At 53.3% G+C, this 17,744-nt stretch overlaps 3 protein-coding genes across 3 annotated transcripts in view; 2 read left to right on the top strand and 1 right to left on the bottom strand.

The window, feature by feature from the left end:
- Khsrp (KH-type splicing regulatory protein) overlaps positions 1-5,712 on the top strand; it is a 9,209-nt gene extending 3,497 nt beyond the window's left edge. The window contains exons 7-19 of the mRNA XM_013022671.1: positions 352-409; positions 704-878; positions 974-1,072; positions 1,343-1,441; positions 1,516-1,618; positions 2,049-2,149; positions 2,257-2,401; positions 2,484-2,644; positions 2,724-2,833; positions 2,945-3,033; positions 3,107-3,307; positions 3,426-3,503; positions 3,587-5,712. Coding sequence (XP_012878125.1) covers positions 352-409; positions 704-878; positions 974-1,072; positions 1,343-1,441; positions 1,516-1,618; positions 2,049-2,149; positions 2,257-2,401; positions 2,484-2,644; positions 2,724-2,833; positions 2,945-3,033; positions 3,107-3,307; positions 3,426-3,503; positions 3,587-3,864 — 1,697 coding nt within the window. The 3' untranslated portion in view covers positions 3,865-5,712. The remainder of the gene's footprint in view (positions 1-351; positions 410-703; positions 879-973; positions 1,073-1,342; positions 1,442-1,515; positions 1,619-2,048; positions 2,150-2,256; positions 2,402-2,483; positions 2,645-2,723; positions 2,834-2,944; positions 3,034-3,106; positions 3,308-3,425; positions 3,504-3,586) is intronic.
- A 465-nt stretch (positions 5,713-6,177) lies between these two features.
- Positions 6,178-14,365, bottom strand: LOC105990307 (adenylate kinase isoenzyme 1). Its single transcript, XM_013022670.1, has 4 exons — positions 14,117-14,365; positions 10,959-11,072; positions 6,538-6,732; positions 6,178-6,246 (listed from the first exon to the last, which is right to left on the bottom strand). Exons 1-4 carry the CDS (start codon positions 14,363-14,365, stop codon positions 6,178-6,180), a joined length of 627 nt encoding a protein of 208 aa, XP_012878124.1.
- Positions 14,366-16,321: 1,956 nt separating this feature from the next.
- The window catches only part of Gtf2f1 (general transcription factor IIF, polypeptide 1, 74kDa), a 9,109-nt gene continuing 7,686 nt past the window's right edge, over positions 16,322-17,744 (top strand). Inside the window, exons 1-2 of the mRNA XM_013022669.1 lie at positions 16,322-16,471; positions 16,560-16,606. Coding sequence (XP_012878123.1) covers positions 16,460-16,471; positions 16,560-16,606 — 59 coding nt within the window. The 5' untranslated portion in view covers positions 16,322-16,459. The remainder of the gene's footprint in view (positions 16,472-16,559; positions 16,607-17,744) is intronic.

The raw sequence follows: 17,744 nt of genomic DNA, 5'->3' as shown, positions 1-17,744 counted from the left end.
TTTTTTTTTTTTTATGCTAGTCCTGGGAATTGTACAGGCTCTGAGCACTGTCCCTGAGCTGCTTTTGCTCAAGACTAGAACTCTACCAGTTAGGCCACAGCACCACTTCTGGTCTTCTCTGTTTATGTGGTACTGAGGAATCAAACCCAGGATGTCGTGCATGTTAGGCAAGCACTCTGCCACTGAGCCACATTCCAAGCCCTTGGTCTTGGTCCTTATTGAATCTGTCTTTTCTTCCACCTATCTTTTCCCAATGAGTAACGTGAGGGTGGGGAGGTAGTGGCCACAGGCTGTCTGGAAGCTTCCTCATCTCCACACTTGTCTTTGGTCACTGTCTCCTCTTCTCTCCAGACAGTGGTGGCTTACCTGAGCGCAGTGTGTCCTTGACGGGAGCCCCCGAGTCTGTCCAGTAAGTGCCTGGCTGCACCTTGGTGACTTGGGGAGCAGGCAGAAGCCCTCTTTCCTTCAGGAATTGGGAGTGACACCTCCACGTGTCCTTCACTCCTGCCCTCTGCAGAGAGCTGTGCGCACAGGTTGATGCCTGAGAATGCCAACGTCTGCCAAAGCTCCAGGCTGAACAGTCCCCCATGCCAGGCCTCCTCTTTGGCGTCTGCCCCATACACTGGTTGGGGCCCCTTCCCCTTCAAGCTGGGGTTCATCTGTTTCTGCAAGTGGTGGTAGCAGCCTGTCCTTCCCTCTCCAGGAAAGCGAAGATGATGCTGGATGACATTGTGTCTCGGGGCCGTGGGGGTCCCCCAGGACAGTTCCACGACAATGCCAATGGGGGCCAGAATGGCACTGTGCAGGAGATCATGATTCCTGCTGGCAAGGCTGGCCTGGTCATCGGCAAAGGCGGGGAGACGATTAAGCAGCTGCAGGTGACCGATGGGCACTCCACTGTCCCCACCCCAGTCCCCTCCAGCTCGAGAGTCCCAGGAGAGCCTGGCCCTCATGGTTGCCATTGGTTATCCAGGAGCGTGCCGGGGTGAAGATGATTTTAATTCAGGACGGGTCCCAGAACACCAATGTGGACAAGCCTCTTCGGATCATTGGGGATCCATACAAAGTGCAGGTGAGCTCTGGGGGTGGCCACTGATCCTGGAGGGCTGCCTAAGGCTCTACAGTGTGAGCAGGCACCAGCCTTGAGGTCAGCTCTGTCTATTCTACGGGGTTTCTTCCCTTTCTTGCTTGGAGGCTGGGGCTTCCTGTCCACTAGGGAGCAGGTGCAAAACTGCACAGAGGTGTGGCGTTGCACTGAGGCCCTGGGCCCAGGCTGGGGCTGGGAGGCCAGGCGCCCGGGCAGCCAGACTGCAACATGCTGACCAGATCCCTGTGCATGCAGCAAGCGTGTGAGATGGTAATGGACATCCTCCGTGAACGAGAGCAGGGTGGCTTCGGGGACCGCACGGAGTACGGCTCTCGCATTGGTGGAGGCATTGACGTGAGTAGAGGGCAGGGAGGGTGCAGCCAAGCTGCAGGCGAAGCTTGCTGACCCTGCGCCTCCCCAACTCCCAGGTGCCAGTGCCCAGGCATTCTGTTGGAGTGGTCATTGGCCGGAGTGGAGAAATGATCAAGAAGATCCAGAATGATGCCGGGGTGCGGATACAGTTCAAGCAAGGTGAGGTCCCTGTGCCTGGCTTGTGTGTCTTACCTGAAGATCGGGTAGAAGCAGTGTGCCACTGAGGCAGGCTGCAGTCCATAGGAAAGGCCCAGCCATCAGATCATCCACTAGGAGACCACCCGTCCCCACCATATGTTCCTCCCCAAGTTGGGCTAACCTCAGGGCTGGGCAGGGGACCAGTGCTGTTGAGGGTGCTTGCTGGAAAGTCCAGAAACTATCGCTCAGCTAGCTCTGAGCCTGAAAGGCAGGAAGGGGCCTCAGCTGCTGCCCTGCTGCCCTTCCACCAGGGGACAAGGGGGTTCAGGGCACAGCATGATGGCAGACCTCAGAGGCACCTGTGGCTTGGCAGTGTTTCCCCGGGGTGCCAGTCCAGAGGCTGGGAGTTGTGCTTTTAAATCGATCTCTGCTCTCTCGGTGTTGGCCGCAGATGATGGGACGGGACCCGAGAAGATTGCTCACATCATGGGCCCCCCAGAGCGCTGTGAGCACGCGGCCCGGATCATCAACGACCTCCTCCAGAGCCTCCGGGTGGGTGGTCTGGGGGTGCTGCCTGGGCTGGTGATGCCCAGCCCTCCTGGGGACATCCGGGGCCAGGCTGGCTTCCTGCTTCAGTCCTCATTCTCCCTGTTCAACAGAGCGGTCCTCCAGGGCCTCCTGGGGGTCCTGGCATGCCCCCTGGGGGCCGTGGCCGAGGAAGAGGCCAAGGCAACTGGGGGCCCCCTGGTGGAGAGATGACCTTCTCTATTCCCACCCACAAGTGTGGGTTGGTCATTGGCCGAGGTGAGTTCCCCTTCCCCAACCCCACCCCCAACCCCCATTGCCCCTCATTCCTACTCTCCCCTCACTGGCTGTGGCTCTGCAGGTGGTGAGAATGTGAAAGCCATCAACCAGCAGACGGGCGCCTTTGTGGAGATCTCCCGGCAGCTGCCCCCCAATGGGGACCCCAACTTCAAACTCTTCATTATCCGCGGCTCACCTCAGCAGATTGACCACGCCAAGCAGCTCATTGAGGAGAAGATTGAGGTGGGTTCCTGGCCAGGAACCTGCCACCCCATTTCCCTGCACGCTGCCACCCTACTCACATCCTCGCTTCATCTTCCAGGGTCCCCTCTGCCCAGTCGGACCAGGCCCCGGGGGACCAGGCCCTGCAGGCCCCATGGGGCCCTTCAACCCAGGGCCCTTCAACCAGGGGCCACCAGGGGCCCCTCCACAGTGAGTACTCCTGACTTGGGGTGGGGGGAGCTAGACCCACTCCCATATCCCACCATGCATGGGATGGGTGGGGCCATACAGCACCTCACAAGCTCCCTATGTCTCCCACAGTGCCGGCGGACCCCCTCCTCACCAGTACCCACCCCAAGGCTGGGGCAACACCTACCCCCAGTGGCAGCCTCCCGCTCCTCATGACCCCAGTAAGTGTGAGAGCCCCTGGGGAGGCTGGGCCATGCTCCCAGGCCTCCCTCACCACCACTTGCTTTCCTGCAGACAAGGCAGCTGCCGCCGCCGCTGACCCCAACGCCGCCTGGGCCGCCTACTACTCGCACTACTACCAGCAGCCCCCCGGGCCCGTGCCCGGGCCCGCGCCCGCACCCGCCGCCCCACCTGCTCAAGGGGAGCCCCCGCAGCCCCCACCTGCAGGCCAGTCCGACTACACCAAGGCCTGGGAGGAGTACTACAAGAAGATGGGTGAGTGCCACAAGGAGGCCCCCTGCCCTGCCCCTCCACCCCACGCTATCCTGGGGTACCCCGATCCTCTGCCCCACTCCTTCCCAACCCTGACCCTCCACTGCACTCCACCCCCCAGGCCAACAGCCACAGCAGCCAGGAGCCCCACCACAGCAGGACTACACCAAGGCCTGGGAGGAGTACTACAAGAAGCAGGGTAGGCCAGGGCCTCCCCAGGGGTGGGGCACAGCGGGCAGGGGGCAGCTCTCCGCTCATTCACCTCTGCCTTCCACACCACAGCCCAAGTGGCCACTGGAGGGGGTCCTGGAGCACCCCCTGGCTCCCAGCCGGACTACAGCGCTGCCTGGGCTGAATATTACAGACAGCAGGCCGCGTACTACGGACAGACCCCCGGCCCCGGCGGCCCCCAGCCGCCCCCCACCCAGCAGGGACAGCAGCAGGCAAGTGGGAATTGCCACCCTCCTCCTCCTCCTTTCTCCTTCCAACCCCCGGCCACCGTCCATCCTGCCTTAGTGGGTAGCGCCGGAAACCCCTTCCCCTGCGGGGTGTGCCCTTGATGCCTGCAGCGGGCGTGTGGCCAGAGTCTCCGGAGCGCCCCGCGCCCGCCGCCCGCCCGCCCGCTGCCGCCGCCGGGAAGCGCTCGCTGGGTCCAGAGGCTCATGGAGGAGGCTCCTCGCCAGCTGCTCGTTCCTGTGTGACTCTGTCGCCACGCTGGGGGAGCGCGAAGCACGCACAGGTGGAACTTGAGAACTGGTGGGTAGTCCTGGGTGGGACCGGCAGGCAGCTCCCATGGCATCCCGCCCGCTGCCGGCCGCTCGGAGTCTGCCCACTTGGGAAGAAATTTTTTTTTCTCTCCCCTTCTTCGCATCACTTTTTGGGGTTTTGTTCTTTTTATTCCTTTATTTTTTAAAAACCACGACCTTTATCCCCCACGTCCAAGTGACTGCGTGTGCGGGCTGCTGGCTCTGTGCGGGCTGCTGGCCATCGCGCCCTCGCGTGCTCGCCTCTGTGTCCTGGTCCTGTCTGTGAAGTGGGCATGGCGACCGATGCCACTTTCCAACCTACCTCACAGGGGTGTTGTGGGGACACCGTGATCTGACTGTTGATGTGTGATGCGCCGAGCCGCCAGCACCCCCTTTTCCACCCCCCTCCTCACTCCTGCTTCTCTCCTGCCTTTCCTCCTCCTCCTCCTCCTCTTCCTCTTCCTCTTCCTCCAGGCAGCAGTCTGACTTGAGAGTCCTGAGAGGCTAGACAGTGGCAGGCCTCAGCCTCCGCCTGGGCCGCACAGGCTTGGAGGGCTTCCTGGCTCCTCCTGGAGGTCCAGCTCTTCACCCAGGCCCGCTGCCCCTCCCGTAGTGACCAATTCCTGTCTCTCCCCTCTCCACAGGCTCAATGAATCGAATGAATGTGAACTTCTTCATCTGTGAAAATCTTTTATTTTTTTTTCTCTCCATTTTGTTCTGTTTGGGGGCTTTTTTTTTGTTTGTGTTTTTCCTTGGTTTGTTTGGTGAGCGCGGTGGCTGCCTGGGGTACTGCGGGCCCCTGTGGGGGGCCAGCTCTCACACCCCAGCGTCCGCATCCTCTTCCTTTCAAAATTGGGATTCTTCATGTTGAGCCAGCCTTAGAAAATAGCGAGAACTAAAAATCTCTGCCAAAAAAAAAAAACTTTAAAAATTAAAAACACAAAGCAGAACAAAACCTATTAAATGATATATATATATATAAATCTCTATCCCCCAGCCTTCCCAAAACAGCCTCTCCTGAGGGTAAAGTGATTCGTTTTCTCCCAACTGCCCGTGGCCCTCTTGTTTTTAAAATAAACTTTCAAAAAGGAAAAAAAAAGTCACTTGCTATTTCTTTTTCATTTTTCTCTCTCTTTTTTTTTATTTTTTATTTTTTTAGTTAGAGTTGAACATTCCTTGGACCAGGTGTGGGTATGGCAGACCCCTCCCCCCTTCCCTCGCTCCTCCCTCCCCACCCACACCCACACCCGCCCCCGCCCAGGACTGGTCTGCTCTCTTGTCTTTTCATCTGTTCCAGAGGAGATAACTAGAAACAAAATGAACAAAACAAACAAAAAAATTGTATGGCAGTTTTTACTTTTTATCGCTCGTTTTTAACTTCACAAATAAATAATAACAAAACCTCCCTGTGTCTGCCACGAGTACTGTCTCTCTCTCTCTCTTCCTCCTCCCTGCAGACTTTTGAAGCTGATATTTGTTCTTTATAGATGTTGTTTAAAAGAGAAAAAAAAAGCCTGATGATGGTGTTGATTGGAAATTTAGAAGCTTTGTGTTGTGTGTGGGTTTTCTTTGTTTTTTAAAAAAAACAAACTAGCTTTCTGCAGGCAGGCACATTGCTTTCATCCCTCCCCTTTTTGTTAAATAAAGTGCTTTATTTTAAAAAAAACTGCATGCTGGCTGCAGTTGTGTATTGAGAACCAGGCGAAGGACGAGGCTTTGCGGATGGCAGGAGTGGGGCATGGGTCCACGAGTGCGCTCCCGCGTGGAGAAGGGCAGGGCTGTCTCTACTCCCCTTGGTTCCCTCTGGGAACCTGGGGAGTCAGACACCTAGGCGGGTCCCCCGGGCCAGGTTCCTATGGCACAGCCTCTGGAGAGAACAACTGTGCACCGGGCTTTGGCTATATTGCCAATCAATGTTTAGGCCTGGCCTGTGCCCAGCTGGGTGAGGTCCAGGCTGAGCAGCTGGGATGGAGGGCAGCCCTGGCCTCCACAGTCTGGGGCCAAACAGCAGACAGTGGGCCACCACTGCCTCTAGGAGGCACTGTCATACCTGCTAGGTACCTGCTTTTGTGGATCCCCTTGGGAGCCATCATTGCTCCAGGGTGGAGCCGAGCCTGCCGACCTGGCTCACTGCAAACTGTCAATGACCAAACAGCACTTGGCAAAAATGTTCTCTGGAGCCTCTTCTGCCAAGATCTGGGGAAGGGGGGAGGTCAGGCAGGATCAGGAGGCATCCCATTAGGGACACTGCCTTCTCTGCCCATGTAGGTTTTGGGACAAGGACCACTCAGGAGCCAGGAGATGGAAGAATCCCCACCATCTCCTTTCCTGGCTGAAAGTAGGGGTTTGGGTCTCCGCCCTACCCTGTTCCCACTACTTGGAGCCCACTGTGGTGGTTAGGGCTCAGAGCCCCCTACAATGAAGAAATGGGGCCACCCCACCCCACAGTACTAGCTAGGGAACCAAGCCCAACTCCAAGGGACACACATTTCGCAGCAGGTTTTTCTGCTGGTAGAAGGTGAGGACAGGCTGGCATAGGGTGTAGTGTGTCTCCAGGCGCTTGCGGATGGCCAGCTCTGAGTTGTCTACCCGCTGCTCCACCTGGCTCTGGAGCAATGTCCGCTGCACCATGGTCTCCATAGAGCAGTCAAACATGATGACCATGTCTGGGGCCCGGCCCACCTAGGCATGAACAAGGCTCTGAGTGAGAAGGGGCCCTGCCAGCACCTGGCAGAGACTGGGCACAAAACTCAGGCCTCCCTGGTCCAGTGTTTTGGTTCCTTTTTGTCAGTCATGGGGGCTTGACCTCAGGGCTTGGGTGCTGTCCCTAATCTCTTTTGCTCAAAGCTAAGTGCTCTACACCTTTGAGCCACAATGCCATTTCTGGTCTTCTGGTGGTTAACTGGAGATGAGAGTCTCATAGACTTTTCCTGCCCAGGCTGGCTTTGAACTGCACCCTCAAATCTGCGCCGCCTGAGTAGCTAGGATTCCAGGCATGAGCCACTGCCCCGCCCCCCCTACCTACCCTGGCTTTATTTTCTAGTTTAAGTTCTCCTTGTTTTCTTTCCAGTCCTGAGGTTTGAACACTGGATTCAACTTAGAAATACAAATTGAAGTTTTTTTGCCCCAAATATTTTGGATCAGAGATTGAGAATCCTGGAATAAGGTATTGAGGCTGACTAATACAGGTTCATCTCAACCAAGTGGGTTTCAGGTCAGGAACGAGTCTTATATGATCTATTGCTTTAGCCCAGAAGTAAAGGAGCAGCTATCTGACCATCTGCAGACACAGAAAGGGCAAGTGACAACATTAAACACAAATTCATTTTATAAAAAGCAATTTCCAAGAAACACTGCCAGGAATTGCTAAGTATTTTCTCAGTCAGTACCTTAACCAGGAACCTTACTTTCTAATCTTGTCACTTTTAGTTATTTTTGCAGTGCAGGAAGAGCCCAGGGCTTCCTGCACCGCAGGCAGGTGCTCACCACTGAGTTCCAAACCTGCTCCACTCTCGCACCTCTGGCTTGTTGGGATGGGAGTTAGCTAAAGTGGTCAGATTTCAAAAAAGAGAAATCAGAACAGACCAGGTATGGTGGATCGCACTCATCCCAGTTACTCAGAAGTTGGAAATAAGAAGGATCTTGGTTCCAGACCTGCCCAGGCAAAAATAAAGCTTTGTACTCAGGGAGGAAGGGGGGTATATGAATGTGATCCCATCTACACAGGAGGAGATAGGAAGTTCGGATTGCTGTCCAAGTCTACCCCCGACAAAAGCAAAAGCCCATCTGAAAACAGCAAGCAGGGGTGGGGACATGTGTTTGAGCAGCCTTAGCAAGTGAGAGGCCCTGAATTTAAACCTCAGTGTCACCAAAATGAAACAAAATCTAAGGAGCCGGGCACCAGCAATTCACACTAGTGACTCAGGAGGCTGAGATCTGAGGATCATAGCCCAGGCAAGACATGTTGGTGAGACTTTTTTTTTTTCTTTTTGGTGTGGGTCATGAGGCTTGAACTCTGGGCCTGGGCGCTGTCTCTCAGCTCTTCAGCTCAAGGCGAGCGCTCTACCACTTGAGCCACAGCGTCACTTCCAGTTTTCTAGTAGTTTATTGGAGATAAGAGTCTTACAGACATTCCTGCCTGGGCTGGCTTTGAACTGTGATCCTCAGATCTCAGCCTCTGGAGTAGCTAGGATTACAGGTGTGAGCCATCAGTGCTGGCTTTGTGAGACTCTTATCTCCAATAAACAACAGAAAAAAAGAAAGAGAGAAAGAAAGAAAGGAAGGAAGGAAGAGAAAGGAAAGAAAAAGGAAGGAAGGAAGGAGAGAAAAAGAAAAAGGAGGGGAAGGAAGGAAAGAAAAGGAAATGAAAGGGAAAGGCAAGGCAAGGCTGGGAAGGTGGCTCAGTGGTAGAGTGCTTGCCTAGCATGCATGAAGCCCTGGGTTCAATTCCTCAGTACCACATACACAGAAAAAGCCGTAAGTGGTGCTGTGGCTCAAGTGGTAGAGTGCTAGCCTTGAGCAAAAGAAGCTCAGGGACAGTGGCTAGGCCCTGAGTTCAAGCCCCAAGACTGGCAAAAAAACAAAAAACGAATCTCAAGGATAAGCCAGGCACCAGTGTCTCTCACCTTCACACCTGTAATCCTAGTTACTCAGGAGGCTGTGGTCTGAGGATCACAGTTCAAAGCCAACCCAGGCGGGAATGTCTGTGAGACTCTTATCTCCAGTGAACCACCAGAAAACCAGAAGTGGCGCTGTGGCTCAAATGGTAGAGCACTTGCCTTGAGCTGAAGAGCTGAGGGACAGTGCCCAGGCCCAGAGTTCAAGCCCTAAGACCGACAAAAAAAAAAAAAAATCTCAGACATTCCTGTTTGGGCTCTCTTTGAGCTGTGATCCTCAGATCTCAGCCACTAGAGGAGCTAGGATTACAGGTATGAGCCACTGGTGCCCAGCAACTGTTTATTATATTATGTTTTGTACCAATACCGGAGCTTCCACTCAGGTCCTGGATGCTGTCCCTTACATATTTTTGCCCAAGGCTGGTGCTCTACCACTTGAGCCACAGCTCCACTTCCAGCCTTTTTTTTGCCAGATAACTGAAGCTAAGAGACCTAAACTTTTCTGCCCCAGTTGGTTTGGAACTGAGATCCTCAGCTCTCAGCCTCCTGAGTAACTAGGATTACAGGCATGAGCCACCAGCACCCAGCATCAATTTTATGAAAGGACCTCTCTGGACACCTAGACAGTGACCTGCTCCCCTGGGATTGCTGGGGTGCTGCTTAGAGATAGTGCAATGAGGAAAAGCTGGCCCAGGAGGCTAAGTGGGTGCCACAAGTGGCCACTGCTTTTGGCTTCAGTGGTCAGTCATCCACATGGCCCCCTGACCACGCAATATTTACTTTCAGAATTTATGGCCCACATTCCCGTTTGGGGGTGTACCTCAAAGCTCCCTGCATCTCTGGGGATAGAAACGACCGGCTTGGCAGCGTAAGGCCTACCCATCCCCGAACAGCAGCAACCTGAACCTCCCTAGCCCTTTTCTCCACACTCTTCATGGGAGAACTCATCTTCTGGAAAGTTCTGTGGCCTCCCACCATTTTTACAGAAGGATGGAGAGGCTATGTCCCAGGTCACAAGGTGTGTGGGGGTGGGGGTGGGGAGGGGAGGGAGAAGAGGCAGTCACAAGAGTGAGACCTTGACAGGATGAGGCCCCCTCCCAAGGCCCAGGCTTCAACCCCTCTACAGGGCAATGGAGGTGGGGGGCATTCCCCCTTTACAGCCCACCCCACCTGCTTCTCGAACCTCAACTGCTTCTCACAGAGTAAACAGTTCACCTACCAGACACCAGGAAAAGGCTAGGAAGACACTGAAATAACTCCCTCCCACCCTCAGAGAGCTCCTGAGTTCCTCTCCCAGTTCTGGAAGATCCTAATCACCTGTTCCCCCACCCCCTGGGGTTTGAACCCAGGGCCCCCTGCATGCTAGGCAAGAATTCGACCACTGAGTCACATCCTCAGCCCTTTTGGCCTGAATTTAGGGCCTAAGTGCTGTCCTTGAGCTCCTTTTGCTCAAGGTGAGTGCTCTACCACTTTGAGCCACAGCTCTATTTCTGGCTTTCTGGTGGCTAATTGGAGCTAAAAGTCTCATGGGGACTTTTCTGCTCAGGATGGATTTGAACCAAGATCCTCAGCTTCCTGTGTAGCTAGGATTACAGTTGTGAAGGTCCAGCTCTTTTTTTTTTTAATTAATTTTTATTTTGAGACAGCATCTTACTAAATTGCCCAAGCTGCAATTCTCCTGCTTCAACCTCCCAAGTAATGAGAATTACCAGTGCATACTACCATACCCACCAAACTAGGCATTCTTTTTGTGAATGTATGTGCCAATTCTGGGGCTTGGATTCAGGGCCTGGTCACTGTCCCTGATTTTTATTCAAGGCTAGCACTCCACCATTTGAGCCACCGCTCTACTTCCAGCTTTTTGGGAAGTCATTTATTAGAGATAAGAGCCTCACAGACTCCTGACCAGACTGGCTTTGAACCACAATCCTCAGACCTCAGCCTCCCAAGTAGCCAGGATTACAGGTATGAACCACCGGTGCCTGACCTGAGACTGTTCTTTTTTCAGTCCTGGGGCTTGAACTCAGGGGTCTGGGCCGTGTCCTTGGGCCTCTCTGTGCTTAAGGCTAGCATTCTACCACTTGAGCTACAGCACCACTTCCGGCCTTTTCTGTGTATGTGGTACTGAAGAATCAAACCTAGTGCTTCGTGCTTGCTAGGCAAGCACTCTACCCAGCCCCCTAAGACTGCTCCATCTCCCTCATCATCCCTTCACCCCTCCAATCTGTGCAGCATGGCCTTGCCCGAGTTGGAGACAGGGACGCCTCCCTGGGACACTCAGGGGTCACTCACAATGCGCTCAAACTCCTTAGCCTGCATCAACTCCCGGGGAAAGCCATCAATGAGGAAGCCCCGGCTCTGCGGCTGGGACAGCATGTTATCGCTGACCATATCTAGGATGAAACCCTGTGAACAAAAGAAATGAGTTGAGGACTGGGAAGCTGGCTCAGTGGTAGAGTACTTGCCTTGCATATATGAGGCCTTGGGTTTAATACCTCAGCACCACATTAGCAGAAAAAGCCAGAAGTGGCGCTGTGGTTCAAGTGGTAGAGCACTAGCCTTGAGCTGAAGAGCTGAGGGACAGCGCCCAGGCCCAGAGTTCAAGCCCTGTGCCCAACAAAAAAAAAAGAAAGAAAGAAAGGGGTTGAGTGCGGGGCAGGGGGACTACTTTCTTTCTTTTTAAGCTTGTACTGTGGCTCGAACCTGCTCATCTTGCTTGCTTGCTCACAGCTGGTGCTCTACCACCTGAGACATTCCTCCAGCCCTGTTATTTTGCTTCTTACATTGGAAGTAAGTATTTTGTAGTCTTTTCTGCCCAGGAAGAAAATCCTGGTATCTCAGCCTGCTGAATAAGCCAGGAGTATAGGTGTGAGCCACCAGTATAGGAAAGAGCAGGTGTGTGTGTGTGTGTGTGTGTGTGTGTGTGTGTGTGTGTGTGTGTGTGTGTGTGTGTGTGTGTGTGTGTGTGTGGTTCTTTTGGTATTGGGGGCTGGGCACTGTCCCTGAGCTCTTTTTGCTCAAAGCTTTTTTTTTTGCATTAAGAGTATGATGTATTTATGTTTTTAAAGGCCCAGTACAAAGAATGGTTGAGGAAAATGACATTTTAACAAAATATACACCCGTTTGCTCAAAGCTTTTGCTCTACCACTTTGAGCCACAGCTCCGATTCTGGTTTTCTGGTGGTTTATTGGAGATAAGAGGTTCATAGGAAGTGGTGCTGTAGCTCAAGTTGTAGAGTGCTAGCCTTGAGCTGAAGAGCTGAGGGACAGCGCCCAGGCTCAGAGTTCAAGCCCCACAACCGACAAAAACAAACAAAAAGAAAAGAGGGGGCTGGGAAGGTGGCTCAGTAGAAGAGCACTTGCCTTGAATGCATGAGGCCCTGGGTTCGATTCCTCAGTACCACATAAGCAAAAAGTAAAAAAAAAAGCCAGAAGTGGCACTGAGGCTCAAGTGGTAGAGCGCTAGCCTTGAGCTGAAGAGCTGAGGGACAGCGCCCAGGCCCAGAGTTCAGGCCCCACAACCGGACCAAAAAAAAGAAAAAGAAAAGAGGTTCACAGACTTTCCTGTCCCAGGCTGGCTTTGAACTGTGAATCCTCAAATCTCAGTTGGCTGAGTAGCTAGGATTACAGGCATGAGCATCAGTGTCCAGTGGAAAAGGCAGTGTCTACAATGATCATTTATTTATTCCTCACTCTGGACTGTAGAGCAGACTAATGCCATTCTGTGCCTGATATGCCTTAGATTATTGCTATTTTGTGGCGTTGGGAATGGAACCCAGGGCTTTGTGCATACCAGGCCATTGCTAGTCATTAAACCTCTCCCCAGATAACTTTTCTTTTCTTTTTCTTTTGTTGCCAGTCCTGGGGCTTGAACTCAGGGACTGAGCACTGTCCCTGAGCTTCTTTTGCTCTACCACTTGAGCCACAGTGCTACTTCCAGCTTCTTCTGTGTATGTGGTACTGAGGAATCAAACCCAGGGTTTCATGCATGCTAGGCAAGCACTCTACCACTAAGTCACGTTCCCTACCCCTCCAAGTAACTTTTCTACTTATTCATTTCCAGGTAACTCAGAGGACTGGGTCCCATGTACATGCTGGGTTCTGCTGGATAGTTAATATGGCATTGTTCAGGGGTGACAAGGGATTCTGGGCCTGGGCGCTGTCCCTCAGCTCCTCAGCTCAAGGTGAGTGCTCTACCACTTGAGCCACAATCCCACTTCTGGTTTTCTGAGTGGTTTATTGGAGATAAGAGTCTCATGGACTTTTCCTGCTGGGTCTGGCTTTGAACCGTGATCCTCAGATCTCAGCCTCCTTCTATTGGATAAATCGATAGCTAGCTAGCTAGCTAGATAAGCTCTGGGGATCTGGAGAGCTGATTCTACCAGCTAATTAAAAAAAAAAACAACTAAAAAGCTATTTATAAGCTAGTGCAGGTGATTCACTCCTGTAATCCTAGCTACTCAGGACACTGAAATTTGAGAATCATAGTTTGAAGCCAGTCCATCCAGGAAAGTTCATGAGACTCTTTAGCTCTGATAAATTATCAAAAAGTCAGAAACAGAGCTGTAGCTCAAGTGGTAGAAGTCCAGGGACAGTGCCCAGGCCCAGGGAAAGCCAGACACTGGTGGCTCATATCTGTTATCCTAACTATTCAAGAGTCTAAGATCTGAGATCATGGCTCAAAGCCAGCCCAGACAAGAAAGTCCATGAGACTTATCTCCAATAAACCACCAGAAAATTGGAAGTGGCGCTGTGGTTCAAAATGGTAGAACGATAGTCGAGTAAGAAAGCTCAGGGAGGGGCTGGGAAGGTGGCTTAGTGATAGAGTACTTGTTTTGCATGCATGAGGCCCTGGTTTTTGATTCCTCAGCACCACATAAATAGAAAAAAGCCAGAATTATCTGGGTGCTGGTGGCTCATGCCTACCTACTTAGGAGGCTGAGATCTGAGGATCACAGTTCAAAGCCAGCCAAGGCAGGAAAGTCCCTGAGACTCTTATCTCCAATAAACCACTCAGAAAACCAGAAGTGGCACTGTGGCTCACTTGGTAGAGTGCTAGCCTTGAGCTGAAGAGCTGAGGGACTGTGCCTAGGCCCAGAGTTCAAGCCCTACAACCGGCCAAAAAAAAAAAAAGTTCAGGGACAGCACTAGGCCTTGAGTTGAAGCCTCATGATCAACAACAACAAAAAGTGCTATACATTCATTTATTTTACAGACAGGCTCTCCTTCTGTAACCCAAGCTGTACTAGAACTTGAGGTTCTCCTACTTTTACTTCCCAGATTCTGGGATTATGAGTGTGTACTACCATGTCCAGTTTTTATATTGTAGCCTTTGGAAGTGATCTTTTCTTTTCCAGTAAGAAAAAAGAAGCATGGTGCAACTCCATGGTAAAGTACAGAGCTCTGGCCTTTCCAACCCACCACCCATCTCCCCCCTTGCCTGTGACTCACCGTGGGCACCAGAAGCCCCTTCATCATGATGTCACGGATCTGCCGGCCCTGTTGGGTGCTTTTTTGGGCTTCCTGCCTCAGAAGCTGGCCCAGTCCCACATGGCTGAAGCCATATTTGATGGCCATGTTCTTGCACTGGGTTCCTTTCCCACAGCCTGGGCCACCCACCACGAAGATAATCAGGGGGGACTTGAGGATGTCTGTGGTGTTGAGGGAGGGGAAGAAGGGGGGGGGAAGCGCCTGATCCATGGAACCCCATCCACAGGCTAGCATGCATCTAGACCGCCCTCCTTCTCCCCCGTGGTGTTCGTCCTGTTCCTGAACTTGCCAAACTCAATCCTCAGTCTTCTCTTGGTGTTTTCTCTACACCAGGGAAATCCCTGCATGCCTGTTTCTTCCCTTCTCTACTGGTGCCATCTCTGTGTATCCTCTGCTTGGCCTCTTTCTTTCTTTTTCTTTCCTTGTCCTAGGGCTTTAACTCGGGGCTTTAACTCAAGGCCTGGGCACTGTCCATGAGCTTCTTTTGCTCAAGGGGAGGACTCTACTGCTTGAGCAACAGTGCTACTAATAGCATTTTCTGAGTATTTATTGGAGATGACTCACAGTCTTTTCTGCCCTGGCTGGCTCTGAACTATGATCCTTAGATCTCAGCCTCCTCAGTAGCTAGGATGGTGGTGTGAGCTACTGGCGCCCTGCTATCCTGTGCTCTTACTCTGTCTCAGAACTCTGAAACCCAAGAGGGCCAGGACTAGGACTATTTCTCAGTCATCTATGTGCCTGAAAGGGCGATAAATGTCACTGCTGGGAGTATTTCATGGCCCAATATTTGTGTCTTGGTTCCTTTTCTCTTTGTTGAGCCTATGCCAACTCCTATGAATCCCTTCATGCCTAATGAAGCCTCTTCTTTCTCCCCCCTTTTCTTTTTCTGGTCGTGGGGCCTGAACTCTGGGTCTGGCACTGTCCCTCAGCTCTTCAGCTCAAAGCTAGAGCTCTACCACTTGAGCCACAGTGCCACTTCCATCTTTTTCTGCTTATGTGGTGCTGAGGAATCGAACCCAGGGCCTCATGCATGCAAGGCAAGCGCTCTACCAGTGAGCCACCTTCCCAGCCCCTTTGCTTCTTCCTTATGTCCTCAGAGCCCACTGCACTTCTCCTGAATCCTAATGAGATACAGATCTCGTTTTCTGACTGTCTCTGCTACACTGTAATCTTCAAGAAATTAGAGAGCTGATTTGAGGGCCCAGAAAGCAGCAGGTGCTCAACTGGGTCCAACCTAATTAATGACAGGCAGAAGCAGCAGCAAGCACAATTGTGGGGCTGTGCACATACCTAGATGGAGGGGATACCTGCCAGCCACTCCCACCACATTACCCTTCTCCTGGGGCTTCAAGGATCTGCCCATGTGGGGCAGCTTGGAAGTGCACAGACCCATCAGGCCAGCAGCCCTGGGTGTGGTCCCAAGCCATCTCCACCGGGCCCTGACTTCTCCAGAGGATCTGCTCCATGTCACAATAGTCCCCACCTCAGGCTTTTTTGTTTGTTTGTTTTGTTTTCTTGTAACAGTCCCGGGCCTTGAACTAGGGGCCACTTGAGTCACAGTTTTTTGCTGGCTAATTGGAGTCAAGAGTCTCAAGAACTTTCCAGCCCAGGCTGACTTGGAACCGTGATGCTCGGATCTCAGGCTCCAGAGCAGCTAGGATTCCAGGCTTGAGCCCCACCCTACTCATTCTGCGGGGTGCTAGAGATGCTGGGGAAGAAAATAAACCCCAGCCAGACCACCCGGCAAAGCGGTAGGCCTCGGTTGCTATGGTGACGCGGCCTCCGCAGCCACGGCTGGAAAGCGGTGAGGCGCATGCGCGAACTCGCACCCGGGCGCCCACGAGGAGGAATCTTCCATCCCGGCTCCCCGCCTACCCAGGCTGCCCCGCGGCCCCTGCGAGCTGTCGTCCCGAGGACGGCGTCCCCATGCGTTAGTAACTAAACTCTCCGCCTGTATAAGAGCGTCCCGATCATAAAGAAGGTGTTTCGTTTATCTCATACTCGTTCTGGATGCGCCAAGGGACGGGGAAGGGGGAGAAGAAAGGAATTGAAACGGCCAAGCGACGGCTCCCGGTCCCCGCCACCACGGAGACGGTTGCTATGGCGACGCGGCCCGTGAGGCGTTAACTTCCGGGTCATGCGCAGGCGCAACAAGAGCTTCGGCGCCCAGCTTCCGGGTAGTTTCTTTTTAGTTCTCCTCGGAGTGGGTTGGCTGTCCCCGGGGCTCGGGTTCCGAGGGGACGGTGGCCTGGGCACCGAGAGACACAGACTCCCTTGAGGACGAAAAGCATCTGCTCGCCGGTCATGGCGGCGCTAGTGAGTGTCCACGGGGCGGGCTCGGGGTCCCGGCGGCGGCGGCCTCGGGGACCCCCGGCCCCATCACCGTGTCTGCCTCTCTCCGCAGGGCCCCGGCAGCCAGAGCGTCACCGAGTACGTCGTCCGCGTGCCCAAGTAAGTGCCCGGCTGCAGGGCCGCGCGGCCGGGCTGGGTGTGGGCCCCGGCAGCGTCGGAGGGAGGGCGGCGTGAAGCTGGCCCGCTCCTCACTAGACCCCAGGCCTTCACACTGGAGCCCCACGGGCTCCTCTGGCCACTTAAGCAACTGTCACAGCTCGCCAGTCACCAGCCGTCGTTCGGGTCCTGTCTCCAGCAGATCAGCCTTTGGTCATGCTGTGCCCTGGGTCAGGACGTGCTGCCGTCCCCCTACGCTATGACTCTGCAAGTTGGATTTTGGGGATCCTGTGATACTCAGTTGCAGTGTTTTCTTCAACCCTGAGCCAAGTTCCCCCTTGTCCTCCCATCTGGTGTTTCCCAAAGGCTTTGTCTTTCTCCTCTTCTGTGTTCCCTAACAAACAGAATCCCTAAAGGGCTTTATTTATTTGTTTATTTTGGTCCGGTCGTGGGGCCTGAACTCTGGGTCTGGGCGCTGTCCCTCAGCTCTTCAGCTCAAGGCTAGCGCTCTACTACTTGACCCACAGCACCACTTCCGGCTTTTTTCTTTTTCTTTTTGCTTGTGTGGTGCTGAGGAATCGAACCCAGGGCCTCAGGCATGCAAGGCAAGTGCTCTACCACTGAGCCACCTACCATTGAGCCACCTTCCAAGCCCAGGGCTTTATTTATTTACGTGGGCTTTTTTTTTTTTTTTTTGGTGCCAGTCTTGGAGCTTGAACTCAGGGTCTGGGCGCTGTCCCTGAGTCAGCTCAAGGCTAGCACTCTACCACTTGAGCCACAGCACCTCTTCTGGTGGAAAGTAATTGGAGATGAGTCTCATGGATCTTTCCTGCCCGGGCTGACTTTGGATAACTGGCATGAGCCACCGGTGCCCAGTCTGAGCTCTTTTGCTCAAGGCAAGTGTTCCACCACTTCAGCCACAGTGCCAAGTCTCAAGTTTTCTGAGTAGTTTATTGGAGATTAGAGTTTCGTGGAGCCAAGTGCCAGTCTCTCACGTCTGTAATCCTAGCTACCTAGGAGGCTGAGATCTGAGGATCACTGTTCAAAGCCAGCCCAGGCAGGAAAAGTATGTGAGATTCTTATCTCCAATAAACCAATCAGAAAACTGGAAGTGGCACTGTGGCTGAAGTGGTAGAGTGCT

Source organism: Dipodomys ordii, unplaced genomic scaffold, assembly GCF_000151885.1.
Source record: "Dipodomys ordii isolate 6190 unplaced genomic scaffold, Dord_2.0 Scaffold64, whole genome shotgun sequence".
In the NCBI taxonomy this organism is placed as follows: domain Eukaryota; kingdom Metazoa; phylum Chordata; class Mammalia; order Rodentia; family Heteromyidae; genus Dipodomys; species Dipodomys ordii.
The sequence above is the reverse complement of the archived record's forward strand: the minus strand, read 5'-3'. Positions and strand labels throughout refer to the sequence as shown.